The sequence below is a fragment of the Puma concolor genome, chromosome A3 (assembly GCF_028749965.1).
Source record: "Puma concolor isolate L17-30 chromosome A3, mPumCon1.1.hap2, whole genome shotgun sequence".
Taxonomy (NCBI): domain Eukaryota; kingdom Metazoa; phylum Chordata; class Mammalia; order Carnivora; family Felidae; genus Puma; species Puma concolor.
Genome location: NC_141669.1, coordinates 140118717 through 140134925, shown reverse-complemented (window position 1 = coordinate 140134925; position 16209 = coordinate 140118717). Strand labels below are relative to the sequence as shown.

The following is a 16209-nucleotide window of genomic DNA, read 5'->3' as shown; positions in this document are numbered from 1 at the left end:
CGGCGGGCGGGGCGGGCGGCGGGCTGGACGCCAGTTCCCGCCCCGCCGGCTGAGCACAAGCCCCCCATTCAGCAGGGCCCACCTGGGGCTTCCGCGCCGCCCCACGCCTCCCCGCCCCGCCGAGCCGGCCAGGGGGAAGAAAAGAGACCCAGTGGCATTTTTTGGCCAGCCTCGGAGTTAAAATTATCCCCGAGACCGATGAGCTACACACATATACCTTTTAGCAAAAAAGAAAGAAGTTCTTTTCACCACTTGAGCCCGGAGCAGGGCGTAGAGAGGGAACAGTCCCGCATTGAAGGGCTCCTTCCGAGAAGGGGCAGCCCCAGCCCCAGCCCCAGCCCCAGCACAGGGCGACCTCCTCGGGATCCTGAGGGCGACCGAGGCTGCCCAAGGCCCAGCGAGACCCCCAGCGAGGGCGAGCATCCCTGTGCCCGGGGCCAGACCAAGCCACGCCTCTGGCTCCCGCGCCGTGTCCTGCCGTGGGCAGAAGTCTAGGGCCATGCCTGCTCGGCCGGGGACATCGCCCATGCCCAGGGGCCTCACCCCAAACTTTAGCAATCCTGAGTGGCCCATCCATGTTGCCCATCACTGGCAAAGGGCAGACTCTTACCCAGCGCTCCGCACCCCAAGAGAGGGCAAAGTGGCGGCCTCGGCCAAGAAGAAAGCCCCACCATGAGTCTGGGCCTGAGCACGAGTGGTGGACGGGCCCCTGAGGCTGGTGTTGGCTGTTCCCGTTTTTCACAAGATTTGGGCAGCTCAGGGCTCGCCAGATTTAGGCAAACTCTGCTTCCCCCTGGGAAGGCACAGGAACAGCAAGGTAGGGGGCAGCACCTGGGGCCAGGGGCCTCCATGGCCACCCTAGGGGACTCTCAAAACTCCAGGTCACCTACAGACCCATTGCATTTGCAGGATCTCACCACCACCCCCCCCCCGCCCCCCCAGGTGTCTGAATGTTTAGAATCCCCTAGGAAATGCTGTTTTAGGATTTAGGGTGTGCTGTATGAGCTCGGCTTCTCTATCTCTTTTCTTTTTCCCTTCCCTCCTTTTCCCTCCTCTCCCCTCCCTTCTCCTCCCGTTCCCTTTCCTTCTTTTTATTTTATTTTATTTTATTTTTTTAATTTACAACCAAATTAGTTAGCATCTAGTGCAACAACGATTTCAGGAGTAGATTCCTTAGTGCCCCTTCCCCATTTAGCCCACCCCGTCTCCCACACCCCCCCCCAGGAACCCTCAGTTTGTTCTCCGTATTTGTGAGTCTCTTCTGTTTTGTCCCCCTCCCTGTTTCTATATTATTTTTGTTTCCCTTCCTTTATGTTCATCTGTTTTCTCTTAAAGTCCTCATGTGAGTGAAGTCATAGGATTTTTGTCTTTCTCTAATTTCACTTAGCATAATACCCTCCAGTTCCACCCACGTAGTTGCAAATGGCAAGATTTCATTCTTTTTGATTGCCAAGTAATACTCCATTGTATATATATATATATATATATATATATATATATATATATATATATATATATACCACATCTTCTTTATCCGTTCATCCATCGATGGACATTTGGGCTCTTTCCATACTTTGGCTATTGTTGATGGTGCTGCTATAAACATGGGGGTGCATGTGTCCCTTCGAAACGGCACCCCTGTATCCCTTGGATAAATGCCTACTAGTGCAATTGCTGGGTCGTCGGGTAGTTCTATTTTTAGTTTTTTGAGGACCCTCCATCCTGTTTTCCAGAGTGGCTGCACGAGCTTGCGTTGCCACCGACGATGCAAAAGAGATCCTCTCTCTCTCTGCATCCTCACCAACATCTGTTGTTGCCTGAGTTGTTAACGTTAGTCATTCTGACAGGGGTGAGGTGATATCTCATTGCGGTTTTGATTTGTATTTCCCTGGTGATGAATATGTTGAGCATCTTTTTGTGTGCCTGTTGGCCATCTGGATGTCTTCTTTGGAGAAGTGTCTGTTCATGTCTTTGCCCATTTCTCCAATGGATTATTTGTTTTCCGGGTTTTGAGTTTGAGGAGTTCTTTATGGATTTTGGATACCAGCCCTTTATCTGATATGTTGTTTGCAAATATCTTCTCCCCATTCTGTCGGTTGCCTTTTAGCTTTGCTGATTGTTTCCTTCCCTGTGCAGAAGCTTTTTATCTTGATGAGGTCCCGGTAGTTCATTTTTGCTTTTGTTTCCCTTGCCTCCGGAGACGTGTTGAGTAAGAAGTTGCTGCGGCCGAAGTCAAAGAGGTTTTTTTCCTGCTTTCTCCTCAAGGATTCTGATGGCTTCCTGTCTTACGTTTAGGTCCTTCATCCATTTTGGGTTTATTTTTGTGTCTCGTGTAAGAAGGTGGTCCAGGTTCATTCTTCTGCATGTCGCTGTCCAGTTTTCCCAGCCCCACTTGCTGAAGAGACTGTCTTTATTCCATGGGATATTCTTTCCTGCTTTGTCAAAGATCAGTTGGCCATACGTTTGTGGGTCCGTTTCTGGGCTCTCTATTCTGTCCCATTGATCTGTGTCTGTTTTTGTGCCGTCCCTTTCCTTCTTCCTCCCTCCCTTCCTTTCTTTCCCATACGAGTCAATGCGAGCGGTGGGGAAAGAGTGGCATGCAGAATTCCATCTGTAACTGACGGTGGACAAGGGGGAAAACTCACAACCTCCGGCCCAGCCTGTAGGAGCTTCATTTCTGTGGGTGGGAGCTCAGGGCTTGCAGGGGGCTGTCGGTTTACCCGGGAGCAGCAGGTGGGAAGCGAAAAGGATAGAGCAGCGAGGCAAGATGACTGCTCACCCCTGGGGTGGACCGGCCGCCCCTCGGGTGCGAGGGTGTGTGTGAATTCCATCCAGAAGGGCCGAGAGACGCTCACAAGAGTTCTTGCCCCCCCAGCAGAGTCTGGGTCATCCTAGGACCCCCTCAGATAGCAGGGTGGGGCTTGGGGCCAGCCCCCCCCCACCCCGGCCCCTGCTGGACCAGACTCAGAGGCAGCCCAGCTGGCCTTCACCGGGTCAAGGGAATGAAACCCTGCTCCACCCTTCACCCCCAACCCATCCTTAGCTCCACTCAGCCCCCCCCCCCCCACCCCAGCTGTTCCTGCCTTGAAGCTTGAACAGCCGCAGTGCGCTAGGGCTGGAGGAGGCCGGGCAGGGGGTGCCTCACATCTGGTATCACCAGGCAGAACCAAAGCATCACCCGTGTTTCGGGCCATCACTCTCCGTGATGCTTGGCGGGTCAGAGCCAAGCACGGACCCGCCCCCCCGGAGTTCCTCCGATGGGATTTTCCTTCCTCTCTGCGGTTCCAGCTTCCCCACCGAACCTTGCTCCATACTGGTCTACACTGAGGACCCTGACCGCTACGGGCTCACACTCATCTTGGTGCCTTAGTTTCTCCCCTCTGTGGTGGAAACGGCATCACCCACCAAACCGGAGTTCAGGCACCTGGGGTCCTACCCCTCCCAGCAGATCAGGGGTGGGGGTGGGGCGGGGAGGGGAGCCAGCAGCCCAGGACATACGCCTCCCCAACTCCAGCTCTGGGGAACATCAACTCAGGGGCCCTCCCTCCCAATGACTTCCAGTTTGTGCAGCCCTCCCCCCAGGACGGGAGCGGACCGTCGGCGCTTTTTGTGAGAATGGAGCCCAAGTCGCAGCTGGTAACTCTCGGGGTGAACCGTGCTCCCTTCTCCCGTCCCCAGGAGAACTGTGACATTTGTCACTTCGCTTGTTCAAAGGCAAGCGCGTGGCCCTCGGCAGTCTCCTCACCCCGCTGGTGTCGGCGCAGAGGAGCCAGCGTGTCAGGAAGGGGGATCCTCAAGGAGCGGGAGGTGTGCTGTGCCCACGCCAGGGCAGAGGGTCCGGAGGCCCCGGGGAGGCTGTGCCTTGATGCGGAGGGCTACCAGGGTAGGGACAGAGGGCACGGAGCCAGAGAACGCCGCTGACCTTGCTCCCCGAGGCACGACACTGTGCCCCATATCAGCGTGGGCACAGGTCCTGTCTGAACCCAGGCCACGCCACGACCCTGCTCCTCCTGCTCAACCCACCCAAGGGGGCGGCGCGTGGCTCCCCAGACTTAAACTAGTGACAAAAGGCAGCCAAGGGACAGAGCGCCCGGCTCCAGAGGCCCCGGGAGGCTGCGTGGTCAGGGTGCTCGTGTGTTGGGGGGCGCCCAGGGGACACCACCCCCGGATTCCCGAAGAGCAGTGCCCCTCCCCTGCCCACTCACGGGACTGCTGCCCATGTCCAAACACTCAAAGTCAAATGAGTTTATTCAGAAAAGGTTTCGGCACCAGACTAAGAAAATGAGCCCCCATTCCCACCCCCCCCCCCCAGACCCTTGAGGGCCAATTTACAAAGATGGGGGGGCGGTGGCTTGGAGGAGGGAGGCAGGAAGTGAGCTGGAGGTAAGGATCCCCAAGTCCCTGGCCTTCCCAGAGCGGGGATCTGCTCCTTCCACGGCTGCGGTGACCAGGAGGGACAGACCAGTACTGCTCCGTGCTGACAACAGCTGACCACCTGGCTCCCCAGACCCGCGGCAGGACGCAGGGCAGGATGCCCAGGCGGCCCTTTCCCTTAAGGTTTTCTGGGTTTGGCCTCAGGCCCCGCCTCTGCTTCCCTATCTACCGAGGGTCCCGCGGGGGCTGAGCTCCCAGGGGCACCCTGCTCTAGCTCTGCCCGGCCACAGGCCTCCTCCACCTCATTATCCTTCTCTCCGGCCTCGGGGCACCCTGGCAGGGCGCAGCGCCGGGCGGGGGCTGGGGCCTCGGCCCCACCACAGGCACCCACCGAGTCGCCGCTCCCGGGGCCCTGGTCCACCTTCCTTCTCTTCCTCACCTCCTCCACCACCTTGGCCGCCGGGGGGGGCTGGGGGCAGGGCTGCTCGGCCTCCCCCGGGGCCCGGCTGCCCGATTCCTGGGTCCCCCCGCTCAGGCCGCCCTGGCTGAGGGCGCAGCCCTCCAGGTTCAGGGCGATCTTCTCCACGTCCGAGGCGCTCTGGCCGCCCCGTTCCCCCGGGGTCTGCTCCCGCCGGCTGGCGTCCAGCTTCCTCTTCTTGTTCTCCTTGGGGCTCGGGGGCTCCGGGCCCCCCTCCCCACGGCCCCCCGCCTCCCCTTCCTGGCCCCCGGCCCGCCCCGGCGCGCCGGTCTGGTCCCCCGAGGCGCCGGCCCCGGGGAGGGGGTCCGGGGCCCCGGGGCTCCCCTCCCCCTCTCCCTCCCCCACGGGCAGGGGCGGCCGCAGCCTCCGCAGCTTGTCGTGCGGCCCCCACACGAACTTGCGGCGCGGCCGGAAGTGCTCCCAGGCGAAGCGCAGCAGCTTGCGGCGCTGGCGCGGGCAGCGCACGGTGAACACGAAGTAGTCCAGGGCGCTCTGGCGCACGGCCGGCAGCTCCTGGCGCACCAGCGTCTCCTCCAGGAAGAAGCGCGCCAGCGGCGCCTGGTAGCGCTCCAGGCCCAGCTCGCCCAGGGACTTGAGGATGCGCGTGATGCGAAGGTTGTTGTGGCTGTGCCTGGGGCCGGGAAGCGGAGGGGCGCTGGCGCGGGGGGCGGGGCGCCCCGCCAGGGCCCTCCCTCCTCCTCCCCCTCCCCCCTCCCCTCCTCCTCCTTTCCCCCTCCTCCATACTCCCCTCCCCCCTCCCCTTGCCTCCTCCCCCTCCCTCCGCCAGGCTCCGTCCCACCCTCTCGTCCCCCTGGCGCCCTCCCCCTCCCCCTCCCTGTGCCCCACCCCAGTCCTGGAGAAAAAGGCCTGTGTGCTGGACCCCGCAGGTGGGGATCCTGATGCATCTTTTAGAAGGGGGCTGCCCCCTGGGCCCCGAAGATCTCCCCCCACCCCCCTGCATGGCTGGAGAAGAGCCGGAGGGGGGACCCCCCCCCCCCGGGAACCCCCCCCCCAGAGCACGGGACCTGTTACCCACGTGCAGGGGCACTGGTGTCATCAGCAGACCCACCCCCTTTACCTCCTCCCCATCCGGTGCCTCTCACCAGGGAGGAGGAGGGCCGTGCCTGCCAAGGTGAGGGTGCTATGGGCATCCTGGCCCACACCCAGGCGGACCCAGCGCGGCTAGCAGTGAAACTGACCGGCTCTCACGCCCCTATCAGTGGCACCACCCCCACCCTGCAAACACGGAGGGTGTTCAGAGAGCCTTTAGTCACTTGCCCCAGTGGCCCTGGAGTCCCTCCTCCGCCGAAGTGCTCCCCCCACACCTGCCTGAAACCTAGCGGCCCCATCCTCCTCGGTTGTGGTGGGGAGGGGCGGTCCTCACCAGTTGAGGTTCTGGAAGCGCTTCTGGTAGTTCTGTGCTCGGCGCACCTGACCCGAGCTCCTGTCTTCTAGCTGGATCCCGTAGAACCCCAGCATGAGCTCGTAGGCCTGCACAAACCGCTCCCTGACCTCCTTGCAGCTTTTAAATGCCTGGAACACACCCCCGAGGCCAGTGGGGAGCCCAGGGGTCGTCACCCATACATCCGGCTGGCCAGCGCCCCCCTCGGGCCCTGATTCTTCTAAAGGGCTGGACTCAGACTTTCAGGGTAAAACGCCAGGGCGCAGGAGCCCGGACAGGAGTGAATGATGAACCTCTCTAAGCTGCCTCAGAGTCTCACTGGGGCCTGAGGCGCCGGCTTCACCCCCAGGGGAATCTAGCTCCTGAGAATCATGCACCCCCACCCCCCACCCCAGGGCTGAGCACGTGGCAGGAAACACGTCCTGTTTCCCCCTCCCCCCCCCCCCCCAGACCCTCTTGTCCCTCCAGGAGCTTCTGCTCCAGCCCCAACCAGGTGTGATGAAACTCCCGTCACCATGATTCTGCTCAGAGCCCTGGCTCTGGGCTCCCCCTTGGAGGCAAACTGCCGGAGAGAGCCAGATTTCTCTAGAAGCCTGTGAGAGCACCAGGGGCAGAGGCAAGGGCCAGCGCGGAGGGGAGGGGCTCCCCGGGACGGCTTCCCAGCGATCAGAGCTCACCTCAACCTCCCGGAGCGTGAGGGGCTTGGCATGCCAGTTCACTCCAGGTTCACGCAGAGGAAACAGCCTGTGGGAGGCACGGTTACAGGTCCGTCGGCGGCAGGCACGGGCTCCCAGCCAAGGCGCACACCCGCGGTCCCGGGAGGCTCACCAGCCTCTCTGGGTTCACGGCTCAACTCTAGGAGAGCCTGGCTGGATGAACATGTGTGTGCGCTCTCACGAGGCAAAGCCGAGGCGTGAGGGGGGGAAGGCTGCAGGGAACCTGTTACGGGCCAGGGCACCAGATGCGTGCACACGCGACTAGCGGAGTCGTGCGCGTGCTCGGCAGCGAGCCGGTCTGCCAGTGCTGCCCAGGGCGTTCCAAGCAGTCCTCCTAATTCTTATGTTCTCCTTGCGTCTCCTCTATCCCCCACGATGCGCTGTGCCCAGGAAAAGGCCCCCGACGTGCCATTTTCAAACGCACACTGTGTTTGTGCGGCAGCGTCAAGGCTCTCCAAGGCAGCCATGCCGGCAAGGATCACCTCAGGCCACTGTTCGAGGCCTGTCACTGTCAGTGTCCAAGGGGCTCTGAGGGCCCACGAGGCCTCTTGGCACCGGGGCCCGACCCGTCCCAGGAAGCCGGCCTGTCTAAGGCTCTTCCTGCGCCCCACGCCCACCTACAGCCTCAGAGGCCGCGCACCACCGCTGCCCTGCGCCGCCTAAACCCCGCCCCGCCAACGGTACCTGCTCAGTAAGCCCCGCCCTGCCGACGGTGCCTGCTCAGTAAGCCCTGCTCCGCCCCGCCCCGCCAAGGGCGCCTGCTCGGTAAGCCCCGCCCCACCGAGGGCGTCTGCTCAGTAAGCCCCGCCCCACCGAGGGGGGGGCCTGCTCGGTAAGCCCCGCCCCGCCGAGGGGGCCTGCTCACAAGCCCCGCCCCGCCGAGGGCCCCTGCTCAGTAAGCCCCGCCCCACCGAGGGCGCCTGCTCGGTAAGCCCCGCCCCACCGAGGGCGCCTGCTCAGTAAGCCCTGCCCCGCCCCGCCCCGCCAAGGGCGCCTGCTCGGTAAGCCCCGCCCCACCGAGGGCGTCTGCTCAGTAAGCCCCGCCCCGCCGAGGGGGCCTGCCCAGTAAGCCCCGCCCTACCGAGGGTGCCTGCTCAGTAAGCCCACCCCAACGACAGTGCCTGCTCACAAGCCCCGCCCCGCCGAGGGCCCCTGCTCAGTAAGCCCCGCCCCGCCGAGGGCGCCTGCTCGGTAAGCCCCGCCCACTCACCACTGGATGTAGGAGTGATTCTCTTCCAGGACGTCGTAGTCCTCCCTCCAGTTCTGAAGAATGTCTTCAATGAAACAGCCTGGGGGCCCCACGGGGATAAGTCAGTGAGGAGCTGCTAGAAGTCCCCCCACTTTCCCTCCCCTCCTCTGTTGAGGACCTCGGGGCTCTGAAGCTTGTGTCTGTGTCATGTGACAGTAACCCCCCAACCGAAGCCCTCGGTTTCTTTGCAGTCCGACACGGGCTCTCCGTTGCTGCCTGAGCACAGACCCGAGTGAGAAGGGCCACGCTGGGCTCGTCGGGCCGGAGGGCCCAGGAGGACATGGGGTCCCAGACCCCCACCTGCCTTTGCAGAAAGGGGGCCTCACTGCCCCCTCCAAACCACAGCTGGTTCGCTGGAACCCGACCTCAGACAGAACCTCCAGCGGAGCCCCACCCCCCATGGCCTGGCCTCCTGTAGGGCGGCCACTGTTTCCAAGGGCCAGTGACTCTCTGAGGCCACGTGTCCTCTGCTGCAATTGTGCTGCGTTGTAGTGGGAAGGCGGCCACGCCTGAACGAATGTGCGTGGGTGGCTTCCCACGGACTCTCCCTTATGGACGCTCACAGTTGAATTTCGTGTCACTTTCACATCACAGAACATTTTCCACCTTGAGTTGTTTCCAACCACTTGGAAATGGAACAATCACTCTTACTCGCCAGTTTACACGTGCGGCTTTCCCACCAAGGCAGCAGTAGTGAGCGACACGGCCCTTCCCAGGGCGTCCCCGCAGCAGCCTGCAGGGGGCGCTGCGGGGCAAGCCGAAAACCGCGGGCCCAACAGGAAGCCGTCCCCAACAGGGTCCTAGTGGGGCCACAGACGCCCCCCGGGACAGGGCGCAGGCGGCCCAGCAGACGCGCACCGTTGGGCAGGAACCGGATCTCGTTTCTGTAGAAACTCAGGTTTGGCATGTCACCGTTGCCATCCCGTTCTATCAAATCCTGAAGAGCCAGAGAAAGTTGCCGGTGGAGACATCTCCAGAAATAGGCTGCCTCCGAGGGCCCCTCACACTAGAACGTTCGGGGAGCGGGCGTCCGCTCTTGGGCCCCTGAGCCTCGACATCCTGAAGGCTGGCGAAGACCCGAGTCCCCAGCCGGGGCCCCTCGCCCTGCAGGCGAGGACCAGCCTCCGCACTGGGAGGACAGCAGCTCCCTCTGACCGCCACCTTCCCTCCTCACCAGCGCGGGCCGGGCGGCAGGTCCCCTCCATCTGTACCCCTAAAGTAGCCTAGGGGTTGGCTGACACTCACGGTGCAGAGGGCAGGGGCGAGGGCCACGGGAACGCCACCGACATGGGCCCCGACCCGCGGACCGACACACGGGGCCACATGTGGCTCCGCCACTAGCTGGCGCTGCTCCCCTGCTCTAAAGGCTCCGAGGCAGAGGCGGTCCTCCTCACCCCCCTCCCCCGGGGGGGAAGGAGCCGCAGTCCCAGGGGGGCCATGGGACCTCGTCTGAGGAGGGGGGTGACGGGACGTCTTGTCCCGATGGCCTTCTCCCGGCGGAGGGCGGGAGACTCCGTCCCGGGCGGGCTGCCGAGGTGTGCGGGCGCCGAGGCGGCTACGTACCGGGTAGTGGTGCCGGTACCTGCGTGTGTCGCGCGCGGCTCGCCAGTTTCGGGACCCCGTCGTCCTGGCCTGGGGAGAGAGGAGATGGGTGAGACCCCTAGGGGAGGCCCACCCCAAGCCAGCCCCTGTCCCAGTAAGGGCAGCAAGGACGGGGTCCGCTAGCAACAAAACCGGAAGGGACCAGAATGGGAGGAACCAGCCCTGCCCCCTGCGCCGCCCCTGCCGCCGCCCCCGCTCCCAGGATCCCAGGCTGACCGGCGCGTTCTTGGGGCGCAGCACCGCCCCCGGGCCCTGGCTTCACTGCCTCCTCCGGTACTTGCCGGCTAACTCCATTTGGACCGCAGCCCCGGGACTCGCCCCTGGTCCCCCTGCCTTCGCCAATGCTTTCTCTTTGCACGGTGCTCTAAGTTGTCACAAGGCTTGTGTCTCGAAGGGCCCTGGCCTCCCAGCCTACAGCCCCAGGAGGGGCCCCAAACACTTGCCTGACGAAGAAATGGATGACCAAGGCCCAGGGAACCAGCCTGGCCCCCGCCCAACGCTCGGCGACCAGACCCCGCGTCTCCGGGCCTCCGGCCCTATGGGAGAGCCTGCGCAGGGAGACACAGGGGCTCCTCGCTGCCCCCCAACACCTGCAGCCCCTATCTCTGCAGGCCAAGCTCCCGGGATCCTGGGGGGGATAGAAGGTAACTTCGCGGCTAGGATGCTGGGTAAAGGCGGCTTCACCCACCCTCTTAGAGGGTGGGAGGCGTGAGCGAGGCTGAGCCTGGCCGGAGGTCCGACAGAAGCCGGGGCAGGAGAGAGGGCCCAGGCAGGTACGGCTCCTGGGCGTGACTCCACAGGAGACCCACCGCTCATCCCAGGGAAACACCTGGGTCCAGGATCCCGGAAGGGGCACTACAAGGGGAGTCAGGAGGCCAGGCCTGTCACTGTGTCCCTTGGCTCTGACCCCCTCCCCACTCCCCAAGATGCTCCAAATGGTTCTGAGCTCCAGCAGGGGCCTGGGGGTGCCTCTCTGCCCAATTTATAGACCAGGGCCTGCTGGTGATGTTCTTGCCTACCAGCCAAGGGCCCGAGGAGACACCAGAACTCAGCAGGAGCTGGCCCCACTCACCATCCCCAGGTCAGCCCCACGGGTGCACAGAAGACACAGCCCAGGACAAAGTACCAGACAGCTGGGCCCCGTGTAGAAGTCAACGACTGTGGCGCCTCTCAGTGGCCGAGGGGCCGGCGCACTGCTGTGGGAGTGGGGCTCACGGAGCTACAGCAAAGACAGCACCCTCTCCCAATACGTGCCCCAGCCGGCGGGCATCTGCCACAGAAGAGCCAGATCCCTGCCCCGTGACCCCTGGCCACTGCCCAGCCTGCTGCCTCCAGAAACTCATGCCTGCCCCGAACACCATAGATGTGCTCCGCCTTCTGGCCTCCCTGGCAGGCCCAGGAGCCCGTCCGGGTCCCTCTCCCTGACCAAGACTTCACCACACAGCCAGCTAAACCCGAAACCAGAGCTCTCATCTGTCTGGGGGAGAACGCAACCCAGAGATCACACGGGATGGAATTCAAGACCCCATAGACACGATGCCACTACATCATCCTCCAAAAGTGACAGCTGTCAGCTAAGTCCCGATAACACCTAGAACCCCAGCTGGGACCACCCTGCCCTGGGACAGAATGTGAGGCTCAGGGAGTACCGGCCCCTGGTATTGAGTGACCCTAGTAACAAAAGTAACCAGTGGTGATGAGAAGAAAAGAAATCCGTGGCAACAAAAGTAACCGATCGTAACAAGGACTATCACCAGTGAAGACAAAAGTAACTGCTGGTCACCTAGGTAATCAGTAGTAACAAAAGTAACGGCTGATAATGACAAACCAGCAGCCATAACTGCTAGGAGCTGGTGCGAGCAGCCCTGGCTCAGGCAGGTCACGTAAATGTGGCCTCCAAGGCCACTTTCGAGAGGGTGGGAGGTCCCACGGGTGGGCGCTGCACCCAGCGAGGAGCGATGGGGGTGAGGCGGGCCGGGGCTGGGAGGGAGCAGGGCGGGGCAGAAGCAGGGGGCACCCAGAGGCAGAAAGGCAGGCAGAAACAGGCGGCCGGCACGGAGAGCTGGGATCTATTCAGAGGACAGAGCCAAGGGCCCGGAGGCGGGAAGTGACAGAGGCGAGTCCAGAATGTGCCCAGGGCATCCGCTTGAGGAAGTATCATCACACCGCACGGAGCTGAGGGTGGCCCTGGATCTCCCTGCGAGGTCCCCCCCCTCCCCCCGGGCTGGGCCGGAGCTGGGAGGCGCGGGACGGGGCGGGTCTCAGGGTGTCCAGCGATCCTGAGGGGGGCACCAGGGGGCCTGGGTCGGGGAGAGGGCAACAGCTGGAGAGGGAGAGCCAGGCCCCAAGCCGGGTGTCCGGGGGCCGGGAGCGGGGGCGGCCTTCCCGGAGCGGGGCCTCACCCCCACCTCGCGGCGGCCGGGCGGGCGCCCCCCGGGGCTGGGCGCTGGGTCCCCGGCGCGCGTCGAGGCTGCACCTGGAGCGCGCCGGGCCGCGCCGCCGGCGCGTCCTCTTCGTCCTCGTCCTCGTCCTCCGCGTCCGCGTCCCCTGGGGCGCCGGCCTCGCCGTCCTCGTCGCCCCCAGCGCTCGCGCCCTCGCCGTCCTCGTCCTCGTCCTCCTCCCAGGTCGAGTCGCAGTCCGGGTCGTCCATGCTCGGGCGGCGGCGGGACCCGCGCTCCGGCGGAAGCGAAAGTGAGCGAAGGAGGAAGCGCGGGGGAGGGCCGGGGGCGGGGCCGGGGCGGGATCGGGGCGGGGCCGGGGGCGGGGCCACCGGCGCCGTCCGCCCCGAGAAGGCCCCCCACGCTCCGAGCACAGCCCCTCCCGGAGAACGTCACTCCGGAGGACGCCCGCCCCCTTCCTCGCTGGGATTGTCCCCAGGGTGTCCCCCCAGGACCCCCCCCTACACGATATCCCTTCCCTTTGGGAGAAGACACCTCCCCCAGGATGCCCTCTGGAGTATACCGGCTCTACAGGTATGTCCCTGGAAGATGCTCATCCCAGAGAATCACCCCAGAATGCCCCTGAGGACAACCTCCCCCCAGAGGAAGACGCCTAACTGCTGGAAACCCCCTCCTCCAGAATATCCCTCTTCCCAGAGGATGTTCTCCTGGAGGAAGTCTACCCACCCCCTGGAGGATGCCCACAGGAGGATGTCCCTCCACAGGGCTGACCCCAGGAACATAACCCCTGGGAGCTGTCCTCCCCAGAAGGGAGGCCCCCCCAGGATGCTCCCACGTGGGATGCCCTCCAGGTGTAGGCTGGGGCTGTGGTCTCATGAGAGGCTCCTTTGGAGAGCAGTCTGCTTCCACGGTCCCCCAGACTGTGGGCAGAAGTCATTCTCGGGCGGTGGGACACGGATCCTCGTGTCCCTTCACAGACGGTTCACAACTGGGCAGTTTGCTTCCATAAGGCCAGCAGGAGGGTCTCTTTCCAGTGTGCCGGGAGTCGTCTGCACCGTCACCGTGGGCCTGGCCTCTGCCCCTTTGCCACATCCTATCAGCGGTAAGGTGCTGCCTAGAGGGAGGGGACGCATGAATGACTGGGTGACTGGGGTCATCCTGACGCTGCTCAACACAGGTGGCCCTGGTTAAACATCCCCTCGGGGGCCTCTCGGGGCGCTGGGGGCAGCCGGCGGTGGCCGCCCTCTTCGCATACATTGGCGTGTGTCAGACAGCTGAAAATCACCTGCATTTGCAAATTCCCCAGTGACCTCCCACAGATTCCCTTAATCTGTGCCCTCACATCTGCTGGTGGCTGCGGGAGTTCCAGCAAAGTTGGAGACCCGCCCCTCAACATGCAACTTGGGAGTGGCCCGCCCAGGTAGTATTTGGACTCTGTGACCACTGTGCACCTTCAGTGTTTCACAGCATTTTCGCTAAAACCAAAGTCTGGCCTTCTGACAGATCTAGCCAGGAGGGTAACTCCCGGGGTCGACGGGGTAGAGGGTGAAGGCCAAACCCAGGCCCCTGGGGTCGCTGACCTCTCCCAGCCCCGCCAGCGGCCCCTGGGCCTCAGGGCTGCCTGTGACAGCTGAGAGGGAGCACAACCTTCCGACCTTGGCTGTGGGCACAGCTGAGGGCCCTTCTTGATGCGGGCCGTCCTCATCCATTCTCCGGGTACAGTCTCACCTGGCTGGAGCCTGTGTACACACGACCTCACTCTCTAAGAGGACGGAGGTGCCCCCCCCCCCCCCCCCCGGAACGGACATCTGGGCATTTCTGTAAAAGGTGTGCCACCGGTGGGCAGGCTAGGCTAGGTTTCTTGGGCAGCGGGCAGCCGCCGCGCCTCTGGCGGGGGCCGCGGGGGCGGATTGCCTCCCCCGCCCCCTGGGCCTCACCTCCCGCTTGCCTGACTTGCAGGTGGCCCCGCGAGGCCCCGGCCAGGGCACCGGGCAGATGACACCGGGAGGCCCTGACGCAGGTGTCCGCGTGTCCGGGGCGGAATGCAGGGGTTTGGCTGCTCTGAGGGGCACTGCGGTGGGGAGGCTGTGCCTTTCCACGGGCCGAGCGGCAAGCCTCCCCGCCGCTGCCTCCCACCAGGGCCGGGACGACGGACCCTCCCAGACGCTGCCCGACTTCCGCTCGACAAGGAAGAGTCACCCCGAACCGCACCTCCGGCTGCTTTTGTGCAGTTTGCCTGGGGCTCCGCAGGGCGCGTTAACCCGGGAGCCCAGATTTCTGCTGCAGAAGAAGTCTTGTGCTGTTTCCTCCCCTCTGCAGCCTGGGGACGCCCGCTGTGGGCTCAGGGCTCTGGACAGCTGGCCGCCCAGGCTGGGGCGGGGCTGAGCAGGGGTGGGGGGCAGGACTGGGGGGCGGGCCAGGGGGGCCGGGGCGGGGCCCAGAGGAGCGACGGCGGCGCGCTCGCTCCGGTTCCTCCTCCGAGCACCGGCAGTAGGTGGCGCGCCCCAGGGTGGCCCTGCCCCTGGTGGAGGAGTCTTGCAGGAGCTGGGCAGGGGCAGGTTCAGGTTAGACCTGCCTTAACGTTTTCCTCAGGCGAAACCAGTTGCAGCCTCGTTGTTTGGCCAAAGCCCCACGCCCTCCCGCCCCGCCCCGCCCCGAGGGAGCCCCGCTGCGTCCCGTTGCTGCCCTATCGGTACGCACTTGGGAGCACACTCTCCTCCTGCATCAGCCCTGGGGGCCCTGGGCTGGGCCAGGGCAGGGAGGGCTGAGGCCGCACCCACCTGTCCCCGCCCAGGGAGGCTGCGCCGTCCCGTTGTCGACGACCCGGCCCGGCGTCCGAGGCACGAAGCACCTCCCGGAGGTTTCTGGTCTCAGGTCTGTGGCGCCTGTGTCTCCCAGGGTCCTGCAGCCGCTCACACTGGTTTCTCCCCAGCGCCTCTCCTCTGTCACACTCCGTCTACCTACGTGGTGGGGGCACAGCTGTACCCCATGTCACAGAGTGGACCCCTAGGCCAGGAGAGGGCAGGGGCGGGGATGTGAACTTGACCTGCACAGGCCACACGCAGCACACGAACCGGACCCCCTGTGTGAGCCTCACTCCGGCTGAGGACTCCGGCCGCCGCAGGCCTAAGGGCGTGGGGAGTGGCCCCAAACCGGCACCTGGGGTGGGGGGCCATCTACCTTGCTGGGCGGCCTTGCGCGCCCCTCCCCCCACATCTCCTGGAAGGGCAGCGAATGTTCAGTCATTAGGAAACAGGTTTGACTTATTGACTAGGCTTTTCCAGCATGTTCTGAGGTCCCTGAAGATCCTGCTCCAGACCAGGGTCTACGTCTGTTAAGGGAAAGACCCCCGTCTTCATAGACAACGTTTGCCCCACGGCTCTGCCGGTTCTGACTCCCCAGGGACCAGGCTCCTCTCGGGCAGCAGGGTCCCAGCGACAGAAGCCGGTACAGAGTGGGCCTTGAAGGAGGGCTGCCGGCGATGCGCTCCAGGCCCCGCGAGAGACGGCGGGCCGGGTAGAGCAGGCCAGCCTGCATGGGGCGTGGGGCACCGGGTTCCTGCCCTCGCCTGGTGGGCCGAGGCCCGGCCTCCTGCTCCGAGACGGTGGGGGGATTCAGCTTCCTGGTGACTTGTCCAGATGAAGGACCCGGGGCGCGGAGGTCAGCCGGGACTGAGGGCGCACCCTTCTTGCTCTGCCCGGACCCTCCTGTGCGGAGAGCAGACTGGGCCCCGAGACTCACGTTGCCAGAGGATGAGCTCCCGGACGTCCGGGCTCAGCCAGCCACCGGCGCTGCCTCGTCCGCTGTCCTGGCATTTCGTATCTGAAGGACTTGTCACACTCGACCACATTTCCACTCTGGCCCGACTTCCTGTCGGTCGTCAATACATTGTATCGAGGGAATGCTACCAAGCGCACTGAGTGTAGGCTGAGGTTATAACCCTTGGAAAAATAAACACTTCCTACCGTAAGAAAAGGGAACTTACTTTG

General features: G+C 64.0%; 1 protein-coding gene and 1 long non-coding RNA gene across 3 annotated transcripts; one reads left to right on the top strand and one right to left on the bottom strand.

The window, feature by feature from the left end:
- Positions 1–4230: 4230 nt before the first annotated feature.
- Positions 4231–12534, bottom strand: OGFR (opioid growth factor receptor). 2 transcript variants are annotated; one of them, XM_086702661.1, is made up of 7 exons: positions 12298–12534; positions 9783–9851; positions 9078–9156; positions 8181–8259; positions 6932–6998; positions 6237–6385; positions 4231–5483 (listed from the first exon to the last, which is right to left on the bottom strand). In XM_086702661.1, the coding sequence occupies exons 1-7, from the start codon at positions 12469–12471 to the stop codon at positions 4553–4555; spliced, it is 1548 nt and encodes a 515-aa protein (XP_086558787.1). In that variant the 5' UTR covers positions 12472–12534; the 3' UTR covers positions 4231–4552. The 2 variants fall into 2 exon arrangements, with proteins under 2 accessions (XP_086558787.1, XP_086558788.1); XM_086702662.1 differs by lacking the exons at positions 9078–9156; positions 12298–12534 and adding an exon at positions 10103–12198.
- LOC147582873 (uncharacterized) lies at positions 12409–14605 on the top strand. Its single transcript, XR_015249593.1, has 4 exons — positions 12409–12512; positions 12794–13327; positions 13527–14047; positions 14180–14605. It is a non-coding gene; the product is annotated as an uncharacterized LOC147582873 (long non-coding RNA).
- The last annotated feature ends 1604 nt before the right edge of the window (positions 14606–16209 follow it).

What these genes read in the sequence shown, in the direction of transcription:
- OGFR (XM_086702661.1), bottom strand. Translation starts at nt 12,471, where the DNA reads ATGGACGACCCGGACTGCGACTCGACCTGGGAGGAGGACGAGGACGAG. An exon ending in GATCCGGTTCCTGCCCAACG is followed by an intron (nt 8,260 to 9,077) that starts GTGCGCGTCTGC and finishes TGGGGCCCCCAG; the next exon opens with GCTGTTTCATTGAAGACATT. An exon ending in AATCACTCCTACATCCAGTG is followed by an intron (nt 6,999 to 8,180) that starts GTGAGTGGGCGG and finishes TGCCTCCCACAG; the next exon opens with GCTGTTTCCTCTGCGTGAAC.